The 25,525-nt window shown below is 43.5% G+C and overlaps 2 protein-coding genes and 1 long non-coding RNA gene across 3 annotated transcripts in view; 2 read left to right on the top strand and 1 right to left on the bottom strand.

Moving 5' to 3' along the window:
- The window catches only part of RYR3 (ryanodine receptor 3), a 282,690-nt gene that overhangs the window by 174,065 nt on the left and 83,100 nt on the right, over positions 1-25,525 (bottom strand). Inside the window, exons 4-8 of the mRNA XM_081886370.1 lie at positions 10,124-10,198; positions 8,983-9,061; positions 7,246-7,358; positions 6,526-6,625; positions 2,378-2,471 (exon numbers count right to left, since the gene is read on the bottom strand). Coding sequence (XP_081742496.1) covers positions 2,378-2,471; positions 6,526-6,625; positions 7,246-7,358; positions 8,983-9,061; positions 10,124-10,198 — 461 coding nt within the window. The remainder of the gene's footprint in view (positions 1-2,377; positions 2,472-6,525; positions 6,626-7,245; positions 7,359-8,982; positions 9,062-10,123; positions 10,199-25,525) is intronic.
- Positions 15,342-19,115, top strand: LOC309356079 (uncharacterized protein). Its single transcript, XM_081887259.1, has 2 exons — positions 15,342-16,844; positions 16,941-19,115. Exons 1-2 carry the CDS (start codon positions 15,884-15,886, stop codon positions 17,120-17,122), a joined length of 1,143 nt encoding a protein of 380 aa, XP_081743385.1. The 5' UTR covers positions 15,342-15,883; the 3' UTR covers positions 17,123-19,115.
- LOC309356594 lies at positions 20,373-23,414 on the top strand. Its single transcript, XR_014162870.1, has 3 exons — positions 20,373-20,464; positions 22,082-22,456; positions 23,290-23,414. It is a non-coding gene; the product is annotated as an uncharacterized lncRNA (long non-coding RNA).

Below are 25,525 nucleotides of genomic sequence, written 5' to 3'. Positions count from 1 at the left end.
GAGGTAGGGGGACAGAAGGATCAAGCAGATGAAAATTGTGTGAGAGTAAAAACGGCCGTTATGAATACCGAGCAAGGAAGATTGTTAGTTGATATGTAGGAGGGAGTGGGGAGAGGCAGATTGTCCTTGAGGCACCCCTATGATCTGCGAAGAGCCACTTGTGAACCCAAGAGGCCCAAGTCATGTCCCCTCTAACAAAAGAACGGCCTGAGGGCACTCTTAAGTGTTGTGGTTTTGTGGCCTCTCAAACCGCTACACCCTATTTGTGGGCACAGAAATTGGGACAACCATTTCAACAAAGTTCTCTAGAAGAAGGAAAAATACATATCAATGGTCACCATTAGCAGTAGAACCACATTGTTCATACTCTTCTACCTACCTCAAACATGTATCTGCATTAAAAATCATGTGACACTACTCTGATACTTTTAATGCTAAGGATATATATGTTAGACCACTGGAAGCAGAATTTTGAGCTACAGCTGCTAGAAATCAGTAGGTATAATTTACCTCAAGCGAAAAAAACACTGAGTTTACACTTAATGGTTGTGATTTGATTGATTTGTTTGATTGTATTTCTATGCTGCTTTTCATGCAAATGAGTTCCAAAGCGGCTTACAAACAAATAACAATAATGTAATAGAACGCCACAAATACAACATAATGAGCAAACTATACAACACTGTTAACAAATCAGCAACTAAAAATCAGCCAGACGCCACAATTACAACAAAAGTTTTATTATATGATTTACAAATCAATATGACATTTAGAATCTATAAAACAATATTAACACCATTAACAAAATAGCAAAGCGTGTTCTCCTTCACGGAGAGCACGTGTTGCAGTGGGGGCCGCCAGGACACTCCAAAGTTGGGGGCGGGCTAATTGATCGTTGGCCACTAATGTGATTGGGGCTTCCCTTGTTGTTGGGAAGAAGTTAATGTTGATTGGCAGCCAGAAATGCTAAAACTTCTTGCACGAGGCTAGGGCTTCCTCTTTTCGCCCGTGCATCGGATTGCCCGTCCCTCCCTCCCTAGAATAGGATTGTTCGCTTTGACCTTGCTATGCCTGTCATGGGGTCATCTGCTCTTGGGGCAGGGGCCCGGTAGGAATTTTGTCCATCTGGCTGATTGGCTGGGGCTATTTGGTTTTTGCCTACTGCATAGCAAATCGTCACAACTTGTAAGGTTCACGGTTAGGCATTGGTTTATGGTTTGGTTGGTTGAGGGGCGTGGATTGGCTGTGCCTGCCCCTCTAATGCTGCCGCTGCAAGGGATTCCATTAAAGGAATCGGGGGCTAACTATTGCTTGTCCACTCTGACAAGGGGGCTCGGGCCATAGCAATGAGCTCCTGGTTGCATTTGGGGAGGGCTGAGGGCAGGTTCCCTGCTCCGACGCTACCCCCAAGTGTATTCCCCTTTTCTGACTTTCGCATCGTGCGGAATGTCAGTCTGTCCCCCATGGTGGGGGCAGATAGTCGCAACCAATCACAAATTTGTATTTTAATAAAGTTGTGGCCAAAATTATGCCAAAAATCTTAAACAAAAATTCTGTGTGATGTGTGAGTTATTGGGGTGGCCCTGGGGACCTCGACACGCAACTAAAAATAGAAAGGTAAACGCTGTTAAGTTCATAAGCACTGTGGAGATGTCCTATTGGACTAGGCAACATGCAACCAAGTTTAGCAAGAGGTAGGAGTACAATCTAATAAACTGAAACCTGATACTAATGCCTGCTGTAAAGAATAAACATTACAAAAGCAGCATCTCTATTCTAGCACCAGGTGCATGTATCGCAATTCTCCTAAAAGCCCCACACTCAGGGGCATGATGGCAGAATGTCTCCATTCTCTCTCCCCTTAGGAAGTGTGCTGGTCTAGCAGCAGTCCTGATACAGATACAATAGCAGCTTTGCCTGCCTGGAGATAGAACGAGGCTCTTAACTTTGAAAAATATGGCATTTACTGCTGAGCAAATGTGTTTGGGGTGTGAGTCATTTTTACGTTCCTTAATGCAACTTATACCTGGACAAAATCGTAGCATCTTATCTTTCTAGTGAGTTGTAAATATGCCTACGGCACTTTGACAATTCTTCCTTTTTCTCTCTGCATCCAGCCTGAATAGTACTGCAAGGATATAACTGCAGTGAAAATCTGGCACATTTTCCATGCACTGGGCAAAAACAGCAGATATTTTGGAGTGCTGCTGAACAAGCTCTCTCTCTCTCTCTCTCTCTCTCTCTCTCTCTCTCTCTCTCCCCCCCCCCCCCCGCTCACCCTCTCCCTCTCTAACTATGAAGGCACTTTGGGATTTTCAGCAATAAAACAATGCGAAATTTAAAATGGAAAGTGTATTAAATATACATCATAACTCACTTGTGTGGTGAATCATTCTGTTCTGCGGATGGAATTGTTAAACACTCATCATGGCCGTGAAACAACCGTAATACATGCCCACCGAGTAAGTATCCTAGAAAAGAAGAATATTCCTCATTAATTTTGGCAGAATAATAAGTAACAGGTGCCTGGGAATCTTAAAATCTGAAAGCAGATATGTAAATCTTAATGTGTAGCATAGTGGCTAAAAGGGTGACCAGGGAAGTTCCTGGTTCAGATTCCCCCACCCCCCTTAGTGATGAAGACACCAGCCAACCTTAAGTAAGTCACTAGAGATGTACAAATGTCACAGTAAACCATTGTTTAATCTGTTGAGAACAAGCTGCAATAAGCTTCTCTCTTCTGGGTGCAACTGTTTGGAAGTTTTCAATTTCCATTTATTAAAGTTAACCCCAAGCTGCCATTTCACCCAACCTAGAGATGGAATAATTATTACTGATCCATCTCAATTTCATATGTGTTCATTAATAAGTCTATTTTGTCCCATTTCAGCATTGGTCTATGGATTTTTTAAATAAAACAATTCTTATTTAAAAACATGTATTATTACAAACTATCTATTCAAATTCATATTTTATCTCCACATATGCATTTCTAAAAGTATTTTAACCTAAATACAGTGGTACCTTGGGTTAAGAACTTAATTCGTTCTGGAGGTCTGTTCTTAACCTGAAACTGTTCTTAACCTGAAGCATCACTTTAGCTAATGGGGCCTCCGGCTGCTCCTGCACCGCCAGAGCACGATTTCTGTTCTCATCCTGAAGCAAAGTTCTTAACCTGAAGCACTATTTCTGGGTTAGCGGAGTCTGTAACCTGAACCGTATGTAACCTGAAGCGTATGTAACCCGAGGTACTATTGTATGTATTTTGACACATTTTAGCATTCTCCTTGGGACAAGAATTGTAGCACAAAATTCAGAGAAGAACAAAATCCTAAGGATAGTTACTTTCTACACCTGGTATTAGCCTAGAAAGTGTGAATTAGGTTGCTTCACTCGAAAATGCGGACCAAACAACAGTCTCCTTCAGCCCTAATCCCAACCCAAGAAACTTTGGTTAATATTAAATGTCATTTGTTTTAAAGAAACCAGTTTTAAACCATGGGTTTGTTGGGTTCTTGACTAGGGCTAGAGAATAAAATGGAAGGCAAACTCTTTTTCTCTAGAACAAAAGCCTCACTTAAACAAAAAACACAGAAAAAGACAAGTAGGTTAGATGAGCGAAAACTGAAACATCTAGAACTATTCTTACTGTAGAGTAATAATTCTGCAGGAAAAGAAAAGGTTAGCATATAATAGCATAAGTATCCAAATTACTGAAATGTGTCAGGGGAGGCATGATTGATAAGTAAAGTCACCCCCTTTCACAAGCGGAATCATTTACAGAAAAATCAATACTACACAGTGGTAACATTTGTTTGGAAAAGGTAAACAACCTGGCTGTTCTATAGATTTAGATTTTAATGGAAGGCAACTTTCCAACCAATTTAACACAGAGAGACAAAATGAAGGCATTTTATCTCCTGGGGGTAGGGAGAAGTAGGGGCAATTGTTCATCGTCATCTCTATATGAACTGTCCTAAACTCACTTGCTGAATAACAAGCAAATTAATATTTATTTTAAGACAATTACATAGGAAATACCACTTGAAGGTGCTGGCACTTGCATATTTCAACACCAAATAGCTGAAATAATTATGGATTCAAGCCTAATGCAACTTAAATTAACAATCAGGGGATTTTGAACTGCCAAAGACTCGTGGTTTTCATAGCTGATTCCCTCCTGGCTCCTGAGTATGGCTGTTTTCCCAAAGCCAGACTTTGCCAACCTGGTGCCTTTCAGATGTTTTGGACTACAATTCCCATCAGCTCCAGCCAGTCATGCTGGCAGGTTTGCAAAGGGTAAGAAACCATGTTGGCTCCATTAGAAAACCTTGTGTGGGCTCTAGAATGGTGTGGGCAGGCTCATGCACTTAAAATAAAACTCTTCTATGTGGATGCAGAAAAAACCAATAAAGTATCAGCACTGTGGATAGAGTATCTTTTTAAGAGAATTTTTTTTAAAAAATATGTTCTATCGGGAATTTCCCCTATGTATATACAGTGGTACTTCAGGTTACATACACTTCAGGTTACATACGCTTCAGGTTACAGACTCCGCTAACCCAGAAATAGTACCGTGGGTTAAGAACTTTGCTTCAGGATGAGAACAGAAATCTTGTTCCGGCGGTGCGGCGGCAGCATGAGGCCCCATTAGCTAAAGTGGTGCTTCAGGTTAAGAACAGTTTCAGGTTATGAATGGACCTCTGGAACAAATTAAGTACTTAACCAGAGGTACCACTGTACCAAATTAAATGAAAGCAGGACTTTTCATAGCAATCAGGGAGTAGGATCTCTTCCCGTCTAGTTTTTTGCACATTTCTTGGTTTTTCTCCCTCCCTAAGAATATCCATGGTGCTTCCTGCAAGCCAACAATGAAATTGCTCCAAACAAAGCTGCTTTCAAGTACTCTCATGGCACTGCAATGCCGTACTATGATAAAAAGGTACAAGTGGGTTGCTTTTTATGTGCTATCAGGATGTGACTGACGGCTTATGAAACCTCTGTACTGAACGTAATTATGACATTAATGAAGTCTTGTTGCTGAGTAATGATACCTTTCTGTGAATTAGCTTGCATTTCTTTCGTCTCTCCATTCTTTCCCTGTTTTCATTCACTGGTATCAAAAAGTATTATTTAAATGTCACATGGCGACATGCAAAGTGCTGGGAGCATATGTGCACCACCCACACTCCTTTTCCCAGATCACTAGTTAGTGATTCACCCAGAAGTGCAGACAATCTACACCTGCACACAACTCAAGTTATATTTAAAACGGCGTTGGTGTTAAAAATGGCTCAGATAATAGGATGGGAGTACTGGGACATTTAAAATATCCACCATGTCTAGTGCTACTAAAATGCTGAAAACAAAATGCTATGAAAGTGCTCTCGGTATTCACTTCTCACAGAAAGATGCCAGGATTCTATCGTCCTGAAATCCAAGTTATTATTTACATAAACAGAGAGAAAATTGAAATTTAGACTAACTGTGAATTTCTCTTAGAAGGTGAGGCTGGGAAACATCCTCTGGAAAGGATGTCTCTTCCTACTGGGCTTGACAGAGTGTTTTGAACCTTTCACCCCCCTCTTGCATGGGAGGAGTCATCCCTCTATCCAGACCTAACGTGCCTAAAGTCTGTGCCAGCTGGGTCTTTTATTTTCTGCTAAATTCCCTCCATGGGGGGGGGCTGATTCCATTCTTGTGTGAGTCCTCTTTTCCTTCACTCTCATGTTGGTTCTCTCCTCAGTGTCCCTCACTAAAAATGTGTGTGTGTCCGCGCACGTACACGTGCACGGGGGGGGGGGAGAGGCTTTTAAAATGCTGATAAACATTTTCACAACATGGGGGTCCCTTTTGTGAAAATACTAGAGAGCATCTCTCTATTCTATATCCATTCTGGTCCACTCAGCAAATGTAAAAAAGGTAAAAGGTAAAGGACCCCTGGGCGGTTAAGTCCAGTCAAAGGCGACTATGGGGTTGCGACGCTCATCTTGTTTTCAGGCTGAGGAAGCTAGCGTTTGTGGCCAGCATGACTAAACCGCTTCTGCCTCAACATAACCCAGAGCACACAGAAATGCCATTTACCTTCCCGCCATAGCGGTACCTATTTATATACTTGCACTGGCATGCTTCCGAACTGCTATGTTGGCAGGAGCTGGGATGGAGCAATGGGAGCTCACCCAGTCACAGGGATTTGAGCTGCCAACCTTCCGATCAGCAAACCCAAGTTGCTCAGCGGTTTAGACCACAGCACCACCCACGTCCCTTCAGTAGATGTATACACATCTGTTTAACTATTAGTAACTGGAAGATGCATTCAGAGTCCTCCCTTTGCTCCACTGAACTGAAAATCCAAGAGGACAGAAGCACTGTGCCAGCACAGAGGTTACCTAGGAATTCGTGGGCACCCTTGTTCCACTGGTATTAAAATTTGGAGAGCAATCATGCTTTTAGCAGTGGAAACTGTGCAATGTTACAAATTAAAACAGTCATTTTAACTGGCAGGATAAACATAATTCAACAAACCTTCTTCAATGCTACTTCCTGAACAAGTGGGATGCACATTCCATAGTGTTTGCATAAAGGAAGCATCCACCTGTATGTTTCCACATGCTACAGAGAGATGCTGGAAAAGAAAAACAAAATTCTCAGTGAGCATAATGGAAATCTGTTTGAAAATAATTTCTCAAAGAAAGTTGAAAGATGTAGGTTTGTCATAAATTAGTCCTATATTTAAAAATCAATTAAATACTTGCTTTTTCCCCTTTTTTTTAGAAGACTGTACGTAAATGTAAGCAATACTCATTTTCCTCATTCTAAAGTCTGTGCTTCATTACAAACCTTGCCATTATCGACCTGAACAGGAGTCTTATATTTGTTTTTCTTCCTTGCCACTTTCTAGCTTGGTGTCCTTTGTTATTAGGGCCTCTTTCTTTCTCAAATTAACAACGAATTTCCTTCACCAGTTCCTTTTATCAGAAGCCAAACTTGACTACTTCATCATGCCATCAGTTCACCCCCAACATCCAGTCTTCCAACACACTTCTTTAAATGTACTAGGACATGGGTGGGGATTGTTGCATATAAGGTTTATTGTAGGAGAAACGCTCTGACCACATTTCTGTGAGGACAGAATCATATGCACAGGAAACATGCAGTTCAGAGCTGGAAAAACGGGCGAGGAAGGACGAAAAGTGCCAAGATGGACACGCATTAAAGCTATCATGAGGATTTTTATATGCTTACCAGGTACCTTTCGGAGGACACACTAACCAGGATAAGATCGTCTCCAATTCGTACCTTTTCTCCTTCAGACCTTTGTTTAGAAGCAGGATGTATGGTCCACCAGCATGCCTCACCTACAATGTGTATAAAGTGCCTATGTTAGCTCTAACACGCAATAAACAACAGGCATTTATCAGGTCACTTTATAACAACAGTCTTAGGATATTTATACAGTGGTACCTCGGGTTAAGAACTTAATTCGTTCTGGAGGTCTGTCCTTAACCTGAAACTGTTCTTAACCTGAAGCACCACTTTAACTAATGGCCGCTGTGCCACCGCTGCACAATTTCCATTCTCATCCTGAAGCAAAGTTCTTAACCCGAGGTAATATTTCTGGGTTAGCGGAGTCTGTAACCTGAAGCTTTTGTAACCTGAAACGTATGTAACCCAAGGTACCACTGTAAAACTAAAAGATTCCAATAGTACAGAAGATGGCTCACTTCCAAATGACCATTTATTGAGTTTTCATCCAGATAGGTTTGCACAAAATTTGCAGGGAAGTTATATGACATTGACAAGGGTTAAAGAGAGATGGGGGTACCAATCTTCCCAGCTGTTTGTGCGTATCCGGGTGGGGATCATATAGCTGCTCTGATTGTGGAGATGGAGGGTGGCTAGGTAGCAGTGCTGAGAGAGGTATGGCTATACGCAAATATCAGAAGCAGTGGCGTAGCGTGGGGGGTGCAGGGGGGGCTGGCCGCACCGAGCGCAACATCTGGGGGTTAGGGGTAGGGGGCGCAAATCCATGGGTTAGGGGGCGCAAATTACTTGCCTTGCCCCGGGTGCTGACAACCCACGCTACGCCACTGATCAGAAGTGATAAAGGAACATAATTGGTGGTATTATTGTTGTTGTAATTTGGAATGATTTGATTGGATTTGTCAATAATTGGAGGACTTTATTGAAAATGAATAAAAATTATTTAAAGAAAAAGAAAAGAAGTGATAGCTGCTACAGTCCTGCAGAGGCTTCTCACCACATGGCCACTCTATTTAGGGCTCCTGGCTGAATGAGATCTATACTGTCAAACTGAAACATAACTGTGAGCTGCTGAAATCAATGCATATCCTACAAGACCTGAGCAATTATATTTAGGGCTGAACCCTATATCTGATCAAATGTTTTTGCTGCATGGAGGTGACACATATTTAAAATGGTTATAATTATACTTTCACACACAGTAGGCTTTTGTTTTCTCTAACGCTTTCTCTGTGTGCAGCAATACCTAATGAAAGTGATTTTTTTTCCTTAATGCGCACCTATTTTTTTTCATTCTTTCCACAACTACAGTTCAAGATCTTCTGTTACAGAATCATGCTTAAGAAGTGGAAAAACACAGAGCAGGCCTGCACAACTTGTGACTCACTAGGTTCAAGCCATGAACTGTGGCCTCTCACAGTGCTAAACAGACCCTCCGTTTTTAATGTTCCAGACAGGTAGCAAAATCAGGAGTTTCCTTAGGGCAGGCTTCCTCAAACTCAGCCCTCCAGATGTTTTGAGACTACAATTCCCATCATCCCTGACCACTGGTGCTGCTAGCTAGGGATCATGGGAGTTGTAGGCCAAAAACACCTGAGGGCCGAGTTTGAGGAAGCCTGCCTTAGGGGTTTCATTAGGTTTTCAGCCCCACTGAAAAAAATAACCTGAAATTATATTATATTTGAGATTATGGGGGTGAATCTTTGAGGACATACATACCGGCTGCATTCTCTTGTAGCCCCACATCAAATGCAAGTTTATCTGTCTGAGATCTCGAAGTAGTCAAACATGTTAAATACTGGGGGGAGAAAAAAGATATTGAATTTATTAGGACAGTTGAAATCGGTACATTTGTCGTAGGATATCTTCTGCATGAATTCAGAGATCTTTCTACATTCAAATGTGCAAATCTGGAAAACTAATCTTTTTGCACATTGGTTTGTAGATGAGCATCAGATTCCTGCTGTGCTGAAACAAACAGAAATCTATGCAGCCATTAAGAGCTCCAGTGCTTATTAGCAATCACCGGACTGAAATGATCAACTTCAAAGAGGATTTAAGATCTAGACAGGTTTCTTTTTTAATTACATTATTTTGGCCCCAAAGGAACATTAAGGGAGGAGAAATAAATGTGGAAGTCGGCAGCTAAAATTAGCACTGAAGCTACAATTTTACAGAACAAAGGTTCCTCTATAAAAAGGTTCTCAGAAGTGAATGATGCTTGCAAGAAAACACTGTTACTGCGCAACTAAAGATACTGGTTATGCACAGAACCACCATTAGATGTGGAGGGGTAATGGAAAGTCAAGGGCTGGGATAAGCCTAGGTATGTAGAATCAATACCCACTCCTCATTTGCCACACCTGGGGGTGGCCTGGGTGACAGTCTTCAAGGAAAGGAGGAGAGAGATGGCAAAGAAGGGCTGGGGTTGGACCTGTTCTCTGATTCCACCAGCACTGCAGTTCCTTTGCCAAGTGATGGCACCTTTGGCAAAAGTGACTAGTGCTGTAGGGTGGGGTGGCACATTCACCCAAGGATAAGGAGGCAGGAAGGGTGCATTCACACCACAAAGTTGAATAAGTTGTAAACCACTTCTGATAGTTTGCTTGCAGCAAATAACTCTCGTTCCTGCCACCTTTACAAGACTACAATCCCCAAAGTTTAAGTCTGTGGTGTGGATGCATCCAAAGCTATTTTCCAGCTCAGGTATCTGGAAAGAGAGAAATTGTGACCCAAACAGGCAAGGGAATGTGGGGAACGGTGCTTGTTACCCCATTTGGAAGGCCACAGGCAGCTCTTCCCCCTACTCTCCAACCCCCAAAGTGACCGGCACTTGGATCGCAGTCAAGGAGCAGCTTACCATTCCACTAAATGAATGACGAAGAAGTATAGCATGGCCATACAGCAGTGTTCTGTGACCACCTCCTTGAGCTGCCTGCGGGAAATTAAGAAGAAATCTCAGGGCTCACAAGCTTTGGAACCACAGGGACTTAATTACCGCAACAGCAACAAATATTAGACATTTTGCATTAAGCTATGAAAACAGGATTAGACTGAGGATTTCAAGTGTGGGGCAGAGGTTGTGCACACTCATAATAACACCATACATTTGTATTTCCATAATTTCATTGTGAAAAATGACAAATGCCTAGAGATTACTATCAGTGTTCAGTAATTGCCTACTCTTCGACCCAATTAAGTCAAAGCACTTCCATTTAAACTGATAAGGGGCTGATCTAGAAGAGCATGTGGTACAGTTCTCCCAAGGGAACGCAATTTCAAAAAGCGTGGTTGGGTGGGGGAGTTGCATACTGGATGCCACCCCGTTTGACATAAAATCCAGACTGTAGAAAGCTAGCAAGTCAGACAGAAAGTCTCCATGCACAAGGAGCCTTCCAGCCTACAGGAGGATGTAAAAATTAAATATCCCACCTGCATTCTGAAAAGTCAGGTGAAGAAGTGTATGGCATGGTTAAAGTAAAGGTAAAGGTACCCCTGCCCGTACGGGCCAGTCGTGTCCGACTCTGGGGTTGTGCGCCCATCTTGCTTAAGAGGCCGGGGGCCAGCGCTGTCTGAAGACACTTCCGGGTCACGTGGCCAGCGTGACAAGCTGCATCTGGCGAGCCAGTGCAGCACACGGAAACGCCGTTTAGCTTCCCGCTAGTAAGCGGTCCCTATTTATCTACTTGCACCCAGGGGCGCTTTTGAACTGCTAGGTTGGCAGGCACTGGGACCAAGCAACGGGAGCGCACCCCACCACGGGGATTCGAACCACCGACCTGACGATCGGCAAGTCCTAGGCGCTGAGGTTTTACCCACAGCGCCACCCGCGTCCCAAGTATGGCATGGTTACTACCATATAAACTGACTCTCAGAGCTGCTAGGGAACAGGGCAGAAATTCTCCTGTCTTAACCCTGATTACAGAATTGTCAGAGCTGATGGAGATGTGGCAAGAATAGAAAGATTGTTTCACAAGATTGTGTCTGATTGTCACAATCAGATTGAGGAGGCATGTCAGAGACAGCAAAGTTATCCCAAGATGCATGGTGCAAGCTTGAGTCCAGTCAGTGCCTGTCTTGAGCTCCACGAGAAAAGAAAGGAAGGATATGCAAGGAACCAACATATAAATAACTTGATGGGTCCCCGCTGTGTCACCTGCTTGATGGCAAACTAGGATTTGGAATAGCAACTGTCTGTGCATCTGCAGTGATGACACTGCAATGCCAAGATTTCCAGCAAGCAGAGCTGCCATGATGGCGTAGGAAGTAGGGTGACTCTGTCATGCTGCTTAAAAGTATAGTTTAAGGCTTACAAAGCTTAAGAACACTGTGGGATTGTGGAACCTAAGAAGTCACCTTATGCTGAGTCAGACCATTAGTCTACCTAGGTGAGTATTGCCTATACTAACTGGCAGGAGCTCTGTGGGATTTCAGACATGGAGATCTCCCAGCCCTACCTGGAGATGCCAAAAATTTAACTTAGGACCTTTTGCATGCAAAACCATGTGCTCTACCAGTGGCTACTAACCTTTTACACTCTTACTCTCTCCCCCCCCCCCCTTCTTGCATCTGCAACCGCTCTGGTTTATATTTGAAGGTCTATAAATAAAAATGTTTTCTGCAATAAGTAGTTCTGAACATAAAGTTATAAAGGTACTTTCTTACCTTTCTTATAAACTTCCAGAAGCATTCAAAAAACAAAACAAAACAGATTATAGGCATGTGCTTCTAAATTGTTACCAAAAATGAGAAATATATCTATAATCTGTCCATAATAAAACCATGCTCATCCACAACTTGATTGTTGCTGAGCCGGCTTGCATTACATAGACTTGGAGAGAGTGAACGGGACGGGCCTGACCTTATCCAGCTGTGCCCACCTGGGTTTTTGGTATTGCAAGAACACCATCTCTTTGCCTAGGAAGCTTCTTGACCTTGGTTTGGGCTAAGCGGCTCTGCACCTGTTATCAGGCCAGAGAGACAAATCAGGGATGCTGTTGTTCAGCAGCATCCCTTATCCAGTTGGCCAAGGAAGTTTTGGGGTATTGTTAGAGGCAGCTGTCAGGCCAGCTTGAGACTTCATGGCCTTCATGACCACCTTTGGTCTTTGTCAGATGGCCATTGGTTCAACACACCAGGCAGGGTACACCCTCAATGTGATCATCGCCCCAAGAGGTATGTGGGCTGGACTGAAGATTGGGGGAGTGCAATTATTATCTGGTTAAGTTTGGGCTGACTGTGGCAATTCCCCGTGTAAAGGTGGGGTTCTGTTCAGATTGCCTGCTCTTGGAAACTAATGGAAACTGATGTGTCCCTGTATGCTCTGGAGTATTTTCCAATGAAGAAAGCTGGCAATCCCATTGAAGACATGGTCTCACTATGGAATGGCAAGATGAAACGTGTGATTGGCACAATCACTCCTGAGCATCCTCTCTGATGTTCTGAAATATGAGTAGCCTTTTGGTGCTCTGAGGCGCTCTGGACTATAAAGCAAGCCGGACAAGGAGAGGAATGCAAGTGGTGCAAGTTTTGCTCTGAAGCCAACCAAACACTGGTCAGAACACATAATTATGCCTACCATGCAGCAGTGTGGATTGCAAAAAATGTTCATTTTGCAGCTTGCATTGCATACTCTAGTAGCCAGCCAGTGGGGTCATTTTGGACAGTCCCAGTTTGACTTCTGGTTTGGGGAAGGTGGTGGAGAGAGCGGTGGTGGGGCAGCTGAAGGCATTCTCAGAGAACACCCATTCCAATCTGGGTTCGGCCTGGCCACAGAATTTAGTTGGCCTTGGTCACCCTGATGGATGACCCCTGCACAGAAAGGAACACAGGGACTATGACCTTGCTCCTGTTTCTCTCATTGGCTTTAAATACCATTGACCATCCTTCAGGGAATGGGAATTGGGGACACTGTGTTACAGTAGTTCTGATCCTCCCTTCAGGACTGAGTCCACAGAGTAGCATTGGGAGACTGTTTCTCGGCCCCCTGATAACCATGTTATGGGGTGCCGTAAGGGATTATATTATCTCCAGTGCTATTTAATATCTACATGAAGCTACTGGGAGTGGTCATTAGGAGATTAAGGGCAATGTGCCATTTCTATGCTGATGACACTGAGCTCTACTTCTCCCTAAGTTCTGAATCAGGAGAGGCCATGCCTGGACACAGTCCTTGGCCACTGTCTGGACACAGTGGTAAAATGGTATATGTGCTGCCGAAGTGAGCAGCCGAAGTGAGTGGTAAAATGAATTAGGAAAATCAAGCTTGAATCTTGGCAAGACGAGGCACTGGGGGTAAGTAGTTCCCATGGCCGAGAAATTGGCCAATTGTCTACCCTGGATGGGGCTGCACTCCCCCTGAAGGAGCAAGTTCACAATTTGGGGAGTTCTTGTGGATCCAACTCTGTCACTGGAAGAACAGGTAGTACCCTCAGTGGCTAGAGGTGCCTTTTACCAACTGTGACTGGTTCGACAGCTATGACCATTCCTGAACCGGGAGAGCCTGGCCACAGTAGTTCATGTACTGGTTACTTAAGGACTGCAGTGGACTCTATGCAGGGCTTCGCTTGTGCTTGATCTAGTGCAGAATGCTGCAGCACGACTGCTCACAGAAGCGAGGCATTGTCAGCAAATAACACCTGTGCTCAGAAATCTGCACTGGCTGCCCATCTGCTATCAGGTCAAGTTCAAGGTGTCACTATCAGAATATGAAACCCATAACAACTTGGGACCAGTTTACCTACGAGATCACCTTGCCGCATATGAGCGTTGATAAAGATTTTACAGTACTATATAGTGCCTTAAATACGGATGAACATGTGACTGTGAAAACCTGATGGAAGCACATGGCTAATAATTACTGCATGTGATCAATTTGAAACAACGTTGGTAGAAGTGTTTCTACACTGCAGGTGGATAAGTTGGTGTGTCCAAAGGTGTTACTTAACCCTCTCATTTTCTGTTTTGTACTCAAGACACATTCTACCTACAGACAGATCCCCACTGATCCCAAGATTGGCAAACTTCAATATTTCTTTGGGAAAATTTGCTGGCGTCTTTTGTACATGGTATGAATAAGAAATCCTGGTTAGGGCTAAATAAGACTTGGAAAGTTCATACAAACATTGTCGACATTTTCAAAAATGTGATTAGATTTCCCTGCCAAGATTACAAATCCAGTTGGCTATCCAAGAACAAAGTAATTGCCACTACTCGTTGGCATAAGATTTCCACTGGAGGCACATGCTGATCAAATGAAAAATGAATCAACAACCCACACAGTGATTTTATGACTTACTAATCCACCTAATTGTGAGGCCTGACCTCTAATATTCTGATGTTCAAACCACATAGTGAGATGAAAGCTACATCTTAGATTGCTTTGTGGTAGGTTTTACGATGTATCCCTCTGAGTTCATTTATGCAGCAGACGGCAAGGCAGATCATGCTGACCCTGATTCCAAGATGTAGGGGTGCAACAATCCTATATCACTCTCCTCAGGATTACTTTCACTTCAGTTGAGAGCACTGAGTTGCTACACAGCCAAAAGAACACACTTGCAATAATGAAATTTGTGTTGCTGTTTTTTCTCCATCAAATCTTCACCAGCTAAGCTGACTGAAGTGAAAGAGGGCCAACTACAAACTCAGGGCCAAACCAGATGGGAGATTTTCCTACAGCTTTCATTTTGCTAATTAGCAGTCCAGTGGGGCCCCTTTGAAGATCAGGGAAGTGCTGTGCCAGGAGATGATGACTTCTGATGCAAGGCAGTTTAGACTGACTCGCATTTTCCCAGTTAAAGACATAATGGATACATCCATTAAAAAAAAGTTTAGTCCATTTGAAGTGTGGGAAAATGATTGCTTGTACATGAGAGCATGAGCAAAGTTCTTATTGTTACAGGGTGATTTCATAGCTAGAAGCATCCTTGGAGCATGAACAGCTCGTGCTGTCCTATATGATTGGCTAACGTGGCATGGCCTGATGTTCGCATGGTCTAAGTGCGAAGGTTCTTATCTGCTTGCTAGAACAAATTGCTTGGCTTGTACTTTGTATCTTTCTGATTTCACACAATAAAAAGCTGTGCTGCATTAGCCCTAGGAGCAGCCATATTTCGGAACCTACTATGGTGTGAGACTGATTTTTCCTTGAATGCCGAGCTGCAACTCGACAATTGGTGCCCCGTGTGACTGCCTTCGGACTTCACGTTGTTTTTCTTTGTTCAGCACTCACCAACACGTCGTTCATCCACGTAGTGGATCCCTGGTGAGTGCTCCCGTGTGACTGCCTTCGGACTTCACGTTGTTTTTCATTATTCAGCACTCACCAACACGTCGTTCATCCACGTAGTGGATCCCTGGTGAGTGCTCCCGTGTGATTTCTTTCGGACTTCATGCTGTTTTACAACGTTCAGCCTCACCTCGCCCGGCAGGGCTGCAGACGCGTCGTTCATCCACGTAGTGGATCCCCGGTGAGAGCTCCCGTGTGAATGTGATTCTGGACTACGTTACGGACTTATCAGCACTTATCTCCGCCCGGACAGGGCAAAAGGCGCCTCCCTCATCCTCCTAAGGATCCCTCCGGTAAGTGCTCCCTGCTCTTTTTGCAACTCTTGCAATCATGGGAAAGTCTCTCTCTGCACCACAGAAAAATTTTTTTAAAGACCTTAAATTCCTTTTGGCCAGTAACAACCTTGCTGTTCAGAAAGCTGACCTTAAGTCCCTTATAATAGCCCTGGACACTCACTGTCCCTGGTTCCCCCAGGACGGAAATTGGGAGTTAGACGATTGGAAAAAAATTGGACACTTCTTTCAAAATCATCCTCAGATTGATGTCAAGGTTTTGCATGCCTGGTGTAACGTCTACAAAGCTATGTCGTGCTTAACTCCTTCAAACATTCTTCTGGCTGCCGCAACAGCTTCTTCGCCCGCCCTCCCAGCTCCCGCTTTGCCTGCCTCAAACCTACCTCCTAAACCGCCGGACATTTTCCCTTCGGCTCTTCCTGTCACTCCCCTGCATTCTTCAAATTCTGCAGCACCCCCCGCTCCTCCACCTCCTCCGCCCAAGGCATCTGGCACCGCTTCCACCCCACTTCAAGAATCTCTTCGCGCCGCTGCTCCGTTGCTAGCTTTTGATTCTACAACTCCTAATCTTTTTCCTGTGATTGCTCCTGCCGCGCCAGGGGGAGGCCCAGCCCGGCACGAACAGTTTGATTTGAGATTCATAAAGGAACTGTATTCTTCTGTCAAGGACAATGGCCCTGCACCCCCAGCCCCCATCATGCTGAACCAAACTGATGTTCTTGATGGGCTGACGGGAGGAGGCGATTTTCTTACTATTGCCCAACAGTTGGCCCTTGATCCTATGTATTGGGCTGCCACCACCGCTGCTGCCCAAGAAGCTTTGTCCTCTGTTCCTGATGACAAGAATGAGCGTGGTGGCAGCATCAGACAGGGCCCTACAGAGCCTTATGGACAATTTGTCAATCGCTTGAATAACACTCTTAAGCAGCAAGTTCAAGACGTAGCAGCCCAAGAAGTGATTGTCCGCCAGCTTGCGTTTGATAATGCGAATGAGGACTGTAAGCAAGCACTACGCCCTTTGATGGCAACTCCCAATGTAGCCATTGCAGAAATGCTTAAAGCCTGCCAGTCAGTGGGGACTGAGACGTATAAAGCTTGCCTGCTAGCCACGGCTCTGTCCTCCACCGTGTCCCAGAATCCTGCAAAGGATAAAACCTGCTTTGGATGTGGCAAAGTGGACCATTTTCGTGCGCAGTGCAGATCTACCGCACAGCAATGTCACTCCAGCACAAAGCGCCTCATCTTTGATACAGGCCAGGACTTGTCAATTTTCTGAAGCACATCTTAGATCACATATTGGTCACCCTGGTTATTTGGCAACAGGAATTTTACGCCTGCTGAACTTCATTTCTGGAAGGAAGAAATATTGCAGCGTCCTTTAGTGTCATACAGGTTGCTTCCAGATCCACAGTGGAAGGGTCCAACTTCTTTGATTTCTTGCGTTCGACTTTGGCGCTCTTCTGTTGCCTCATCTTCGCCCAAGGAGACACCAGCGCCTTGAAACCGTATTTTACGCTGTTTGCCGGTGATGACCTCTCACCTGACCTCAACCCACATTGCAGTTGGAGACATCGCCATATTGATGTGCCCTGGATTACGTCACCTTCCACAGCGGTTCCAGTGTTTCCTGGCACGTTGAAAGGCCATCTTCAACCCTATCGCGTTGGCCCCCCTTCCCCCTGGGAAGCCACCGTTTCTACCACTTATCGTTACAGTTTTGCCGCCTCTTGTCTGGGAAATGAACCTGGCTTTGAAGGATGCCCTCGTCAGACCGGCATCGCTTGGGTTTTGCCCCCCAATAGCGACCATCCCATCTGTGTCACCACGTTTCGTTGGGTTTGGATTTTTGGCTCCGCAATGCACGGAGCAGTACATGAGGCCTATTTACAGCAAATGGGCTCCTGTATCTGCAGAAATGGCTGTGTGGCTTCTCCTGGTTTGTGGTTTTTACATGCCAATAATCGAGCCACGAAATATCACGCAGGTTGCTCGGAAACAGCTATTGGAATAATTTACCATTCTCACCCTTATTGCCCCCCCGAGCAACCAATATGGCATCGTCCTGAGTGGCCCCACAATTCCACTTCAAACGGATGGAGCCTCTCCGTGAACTTTGTAAAACGCCGCTTTCGTCGTGCTGCTTTTTTTGCAGAAGGCCAGGAGGCCTGAACTTTATCATCAGATTTGGACTAACAATACTTACGTTAGAGACATTAATCATTTTGCTTCTATGCTTAACCTTTCTGATTGTTGGATGTGTATGCATATCCCTCCTCAATCAAAAAGATCTGGCATTCTATTACATGGTATTCCTATAAATGCTTCATATAAGATTAGCAATAATATGAAGGACAATCGCATAAGTTTACCTCCTGTATTTCTATCGCTTGTAGAATTAGCTCCTTATTGTTTTCATTTTAATCACAATAGCAAAAAAATTTTTAGGTCATTATCCATATTGTAATTGGACACATGAATACATTAATGGATCTTCTTGTTTTCTTAATGTTACAACCATGAGTGGCAGACCAAAGGTTTTAATTAATAATGTCACAACTTACATGACCTATGAACAACAAGCTGCGTGTAGAGACTTTTATGTTTGGTTCGACTGGATGAGAAAGAGCAGCAGAACTGCATGTTTACTTTAATCTGATTTATGGTTATTTTGTGGCACACGTGCCTACAAAGAAATCCCCTCTGCCTTTTCTGGTACCTGCACGTTAGGTATAGTAGTACCCTTGGTATATAAAATAGATAAGCTCCCAGCGGTCCGTTTGCGTAACAGAAGGGAAGTACTATCACCTATTTCTCAATATACAGGGACGGCCATCTCTAGGTCCCTTCTGCCTTCTTTAGGTGCAGCCATGAATTACCGTGATTTGCATAAATTGGCAAACTGGACAGAAAATTTGTTTAATTCCACCATTTTGGCTTTAAAAATGATTAACAAAGAAATATCAGAAATAAGAAATGTAGTTCTTCAACATCATTATGCTTTAGATGTGATCCTTGCTTCTAAAGGTGGAATTTGTGCCTTAATTCATTCTCATTGCTGCATGTATATAACTGATCAATCGACCAATATCTCTGCTACTATTGATCATATGGAACAAATGATAGCCCATAATCCTTTGAATCCACCTGAAGGTTTTGATCCATGGGAGTGGTTGTCTTCTTGGTTACCTAATGGATTATGGTTAAGAAAAATATTATTGATTGTAATTGCATGTATTGCTGGCTTCATTATGGTGTGTTGTTGCATTCAATGCATACCCTCTTTGATTTCCCAATGCACTGCATGGTGGTACCGACCACGGCCCACCACAGGGGTTACAAGAGGAATTTATGTTGCAAAGTGTAGACGTTTAGGCAATGAAGTGTACGATTTGGACTAATGGTCCCTCTTTTCCTCTAATAATATAAACAAGAAAAGGGGACATGTGGGAAAATGATTGCTTGTACATGAGAGCATGAGCAAAGTTCTTATTGTTACAGGGTGATTTCATAGCTAGAAGCATCCTTGGAGCATGAACAGCTCGTGCTGTCCTATATGATTGGCTAACGTGGCATGGCCTGATGTTCGCATGGTCTAAGTGCGAAGGTTCTTATCTGCTTGCTAGAACAAATTGCTTGGCTTGTACTTTGTATCTTTCTGATTTCACACAATAAAAAGCTGTGCTGCATTAGCCCTAGGAGCAGCCATATTTCGGAACCTACTATGGTGTGAGACTGATTTTTCCTTGAATGCCGAGCTGCAACTCGACATTGAAGGGTGAATGTGAGAATAATGGAATTAGCTACATAAATATAATATTGCAGTAATGTATTGTACAATACTGAGTGCTGGATGCTGATCTGGATGTTGTTTACCAAAATTAAATATTCCCCAAATGTTATATCTTCTCTCTTTTACACATTGAACAAATGCAGCTTAATGTTTGTGCAAGGCAAGGCAAAATCGTCTTTAATTAATCCACCATTCTGATATTCAAACAGCTCTACAATAGAAGATAGAATTTACCGTCCATGGTGTAGAGCCGTGAAAATATTAAATAAGCACCAAATAATAAATGTCATTGTGGACAGAAGGTATCACAGCCATCTGATACAATTTTCACACAAAAAAATAATTTTGGCAGCCCTGCTGCTGTGATTAAAGTTGCAACCCTGCAGGGGCACAGATACCTAAATATTAGCTTTTAGTGCAGGCTGCAGCTCCTTTGCTGAAGAACATTAGCTATTTTAGGTAAGCCACTTCAAGATTTTTTCCTCCTTGATTAAGCAATCTACATTTATTTGTTTTTTAAAATAAAACAAACCTGTGGGCAAGAAACAGGGTTGCGCTGAGCAGACCCATGCTCTGCACTCTGACATTGCATGCTTTTCTGATATCCACACACGCAGCATGAACTACATCCATAGTGAGGAGTTCAAAATTCCACAGAAGCCTTTGTGCCTATAACCTGCCCTACAAACATGTGTGATATATATGGAGTGGGGGGCAGGGCTAACCAGCACCCACCCACCCACCCCACTCCTTGCTCAGATATTCATCAACAAGGGAACCTGCAACGCCTGCGTATTCTACAAATCATGCTACAGGCTTCTAAGGAAGGTAAATACATTTTTCAAGGATGGGAAAAGGATAAACTCAAAACCTGTCTTCTCCCTATGAGAGGAAGTGTGGGATTGGGCCTGACATTATGCTCAACATATCTTTAATTCTACATTAAAATGAGACATTTACTACAAATCAGTATTGTTTGCATACAGAATGACATGCATCTTAGTTATTTGGGGGTCTATGATAATGGGGAAATCCAATGGGATGGAATTGTGAAAAAATTAATAGAAATTGTGCAAAGATTTTGAAGTTTTTGTTATCCAACCAAGAAGGGTGATCATAAATATTTAGAAAACCTACATATTAAGTAACCAGAAAGAGCTACCAGAAAGCATATAGATGACGTCTTCTTCTTTTTAAAACTGATTATGGTCCTGTAGTCCCACTTAGATTTGAATTTTCAGAAATTCAAACTCAGATATCCATGTGTTGTAGAATGAGTGTCATGTGGCCTGCCTGGCCAGCAGAATAAAACAGGAGCAGGGAGGAAGATATTGTAGTGCCTTCCTCACAGAAGGTTTGGAAGTGGGGGTGGGGGGTGGAAATTAGTCATGAGCAGATTAGATTATGTTTTCAATGTATACTAAAAGCCTATTTGTTCACAGACATTTCCTGACTGTTAACACTGATCTGGCACATACCCCTGCCTTTAGTGTATGGCATGGGTAGGCAAACTAAGGCCCAAGGGCCACATCCTGCCCAGTCGCCTTCTAAATCCGGCCCGCAGACAGTCTGGGAATCAGCGTGTTTTTACGTGAGTAGAATGTGTCCTTTTATTTAAAAAGAATCTCTGGGTTATTTGTGGGGCATAGGAATTCGTTCATTCCCCCCCCCCTTCCCCCAAAAAATATAGTCCAGCCCCTCACAAGGTCTGACTGACAGTGGACCGGCCCCCTGCTTAAAATGTTTGCTGACCCCTGGTGTATGGTATTGAATTCCTCTGCTTCCATATTATATTATTTTTATTGTTTTATGAAGTTTTATTATTTTTGTACACTGCTTCAGACATTTCCTTTAATATAAAGTGATATATAAATGTTTCAAATAAAACAAAACTACGCTTCCCATAAGGTTCCATCCCCCTTCTGCCTCACATCTGACCAAGTACACTTCCATACTGAAAGAACGGAACACAACTGAGTGCCTGAGCAGACGAGAGGCCAATAGCCAGAGATAGCAGTCACCCATTTTGAAGCTACATGAGGATCATTACCATTTTACTGCCCTCCTGTTGTTGAATGCAAGCAACTGGTCTCAGCTTAAAAGTCACATGCAGCTTGAAGATTGCTCACTGTGAGAATTGAGCAAAGAAAGCATCATGCAGCTTATGCCATTGCAGGAACAAAATACATGCCCCTGTGAGCTACATTGCATTTGTCCTCTATGTTAACTTCTTCTTTTTTTAATATTGCAGTCTGCCTGTGATTTGGGATGAGTCACCCCAAACGGTTGAAAGGTATATCCTTCAATTGCTAGGCAACTGCACAGCATTTCCCCTCCGTCGCCTCCAGAAATTACAGATTATTATTTGACCAGGACTGAAACAAAGCAGGGTTGAAGTGGCCTGACAACGTTCAAAAGGAAAATTAGGTCCAGGGCATTTTACAGGAAATGTTGGGAGCGAGATGAACAGGTGATGTTTGCATCCACAACCCTGGTGAAACAGGCAAAAGGGACACCCACACTTCTTACTTTGCTGAGATGTGTGACTGAGATCCATGTATGAGGCAAGCTCATTCAATTCAAGCTAGGATTAAGACAGAAGAGTAGCCATGGGACTGCTGATGAAGAGGACAGCCCTGTGCCTTTTCCCTCCTACACAATGTCCAGGGATGCTCAAGGTGCAAGAGGACATGGTCGCCCAGCCAGTTCTCTCAGTCTCCACAAGTGGGGAACAATGAATGGGATTGGGAGGAAGAAAACCCAAGGGGCAGTGACATCCCATCCCATGGCAAGTACATCCCTAGACATCATACAGAGGAGGTGGGATAAAAAGATGCAGTCACTATTTTTATACCGTAACATAATAAATTTGTTACATGAATTTTGTAATAAAGCAACTAGCCTGCATCTATTTATATCAAGGTGAAACAGAGCTGTAATTTTCCCAAGTCATGGGAGGGAGGAGGAGAGGCGGGTACAGAAAATCCTCTTTCACAGGTGAAGCAGGAATAGCAGATGTGTAAGTTGCTTCTATTCTTGCTGCAATTCATAACATGTGAAGCCATCCCAAATGTTGATTCTAACACCTGCCTGAACTATTTAGGACTGGCCCTTAAGACCAGCAGTATCAGGGCATGTTATTAGTTTGCATCTCAATCGGCATACTTGGGTCTTTTCTAAACTAACAGTAACTCTCAAGACACAAATTCACACAGCCCAGCTTGGCAAGCTTCTCTGACTTCTGTTGACACAATAAGTGCATGACAAGCAGTGTGACAAACAGGTCAGGACATCATCTTTTTAATGAAGACGCCTTTGCAATCTGTCTTTATTTTTATTTTTTGCATGAGGTTCCCCCATCCCCACCCACAGATATTGTGATTCAGTTGCTAAGGCAGTTTGCGTGCCTGTGTGTCCTATCATAGGTCATGACTGCATCTGAAGATTTTCTGATGCTGTCATTGTGTTCAGCTGTTCGTAAGTATTTTCTAGTTTTGCTCATGAAGTCTAAATGCCCTCCTAATGACAAATCTGCGTACAGCTTTCAGAATTGCCAAATGTGGTTGAAAACCAATTTTCTAAGCAATTATTTATTCGCAATTCATCAGACAGAAAGATCTAGATACTCACAATCAGCCTAATCTTGATTTTAGTGTGTTGGAAGCCTCCGTGATATATATGCTGCCTGCCAGATGTGGAAACAATTTGCTTTGTTGCAATGGCTGGGAATCATGTGAATCAGAAAATCCGGCATTCAAATCTGACTTCAGCCATAAAGCTGTCCGAGGCAACCACTATTATCTCTGTCCTGATCTCCTTCCCCAGTTACAACATGAGAATAATAATCACACAGGGTTGTTGTAAAGATAAGTGAGAAAATTCGTAAGAAACACTTTGATTCTTTAAAATGTACTGTGTGAGCGATAGTATTAGAATGACATCCAGATGGCTCAAGCAAGTAAGCCAAATCATGTGGAGAAAGGTAATGCACACCAATATCAGTACATCCAATCTCATCCAATCCTGGGAATTTTGGGAATTTTGTTCTTGCATGCCAGGCAATTCACAAGATCCTTAATGTGAAGAAAGAAGTAGCCTATAAATTCCATTAAGACTTTCTTCTTTGGGCTTCTAGTATAACTCCAGCCTCATCTCCGGTTGTGGAAATATCCCTATTCCCAGTGTTTTATGAAGGGATTTCCAACTGGAAATTCCAAAATGTGGAACTGAAACACAAGGCTGCAATACTATAATCTCTAACATGGAAGCCCCACTGAGCATATAAACAGGTATAAACTTTGCAGCATAAAGCTTCAATCCTAAACTCACTGGCGCTGCAGCGCTGTACCCATTTGATCTGGGAATAAGCCCCATTGAGCTCAATGGGCCTTATTTCTGAGCAGACATGCATAGGATTGCAAGTTGCATGGAACTCGGGTTTACTTCTAGGTGTTACATGAAGCATCAGCAGAACTGAATCTGGCCAATGACTCACTGCAGCTGAACACCAGAACCCATTTTCAGTGTCAAAGCTTAATCCCAGAATATGTGAAGCAATGATAAAGAACATGGCCTTGAGCAAGGATGGAGAACCTGAGGCCCTCCTGATGTCGCTGAACTACTACTTCCATCACCCTGACCATTGACCATGCTGGGTGGGGTTGATAGGAGCTGTAATTCAGAAACATCTGGAAGGTGGCAGGTTAGCCAAATCAGGTTTGAGAAAGAGAAGAGGGTACTCCTAGTAGCAAAGCACAATATCCATCAGTTCCAGTGCATCTGGGATTAGGGCTTGGAGCTTTCAAAATGAAGACTGTGACCTCCAGGCTCTTCCTTTAGAAGTAAAATACTTGCCCTCAAAATATGTTTTCCTTTCTGCCTTGCTGTGGCAAACACTTTTTTAAAAAAGTATCCCAACACCCAACAGGCAGTAGTGTGGGATTTTCCCACCCTACACTACATAGCTGAAAGCCACAATGAGAACAAGAGGGGAGAAAAAAGTGGAACAGAAAGTTACTGTATTAGTATTTAATTAAAACGGTCAGCTGCAAACTACACTGAGAGCAAGTTGAGGGTCTCTGGCTGCCAGCTTTTAAAGAATTTCATTCCCACTTATGCAGGCATCTGCCTCCTTGGAGGGTTAAGTTCTTAAGTAATCACTAATTTCCCAGTGGGTTAGGAAAATAAAATTAACACAGTGTGATGATTTAGTATTGCACAAAAGCATTGGGGGGCTGACTGCTCTGCTGACCAGCAGATTTTTCTCAAACTCTGTGTGGGATTTCAGAGAAGGAAAACCAGTGAATGCATAAGAACAACCAGGTGCAAACTCTCGCCTGCTGTGCCGGGAATCTTCATAATATAATGAGTTAACAGATTTCCATAGATAGGACTATCAGGATCAATGCCAGGTGTGAGGTGGCCTTCGGCACAGTGCCCTCCCCACCCCCAAACCATACCAGATGGTGAGATAGTGGTATGGTTTATCAGCCCTGCATTGATAAATATATGTATTCTGTCTTTTAAACTCTTGTTGTTGAGTCCACCCTCTCCTTCGGTTTCCCAGCTGCCAACAGTGACAATTTGTGTCATTACCAACATGCTCCTTTCCTTCCCTTTCTCAAAGGCAAACGTTGGCAGAGAGTAGAAAAGTGCCAAACATGGCAGTAGGGCGGTCAAGTGTCCTACTGTTAGAGGCTGATTTAGGGTAGCGCGACGGGTTCTGCTGCACTGGGCACCAAGCCTAAGGGGGCGCCGCAGAAGGCGAGAGGTGCCGCCGCCAAATTTTCGGTTCGCACCGGGGCACTGCTGGAATTTGAAAGGCCAAAGTTCACCCCTGCTACTGTTAAAGAGGGACAGTCCTTCAGAGCAACTGTCACTCCCTTACTA

Source organism: Podarcis melisellensis (assembly GCF_964234715.1).
Source record: "Podarcis melisellensis genome assembly, chromosome: 1".
In the NCBI taxonomy this organism is placed as follows: Eukaryota; Metazoa; Chordata; class Lepidosauria; order Squamata; family Lacertidae; genus Podarcis; species Podarcis melisellensis.
This window is presented reverse-complemented; position numbering and strand designations above follow the sequence as displayed.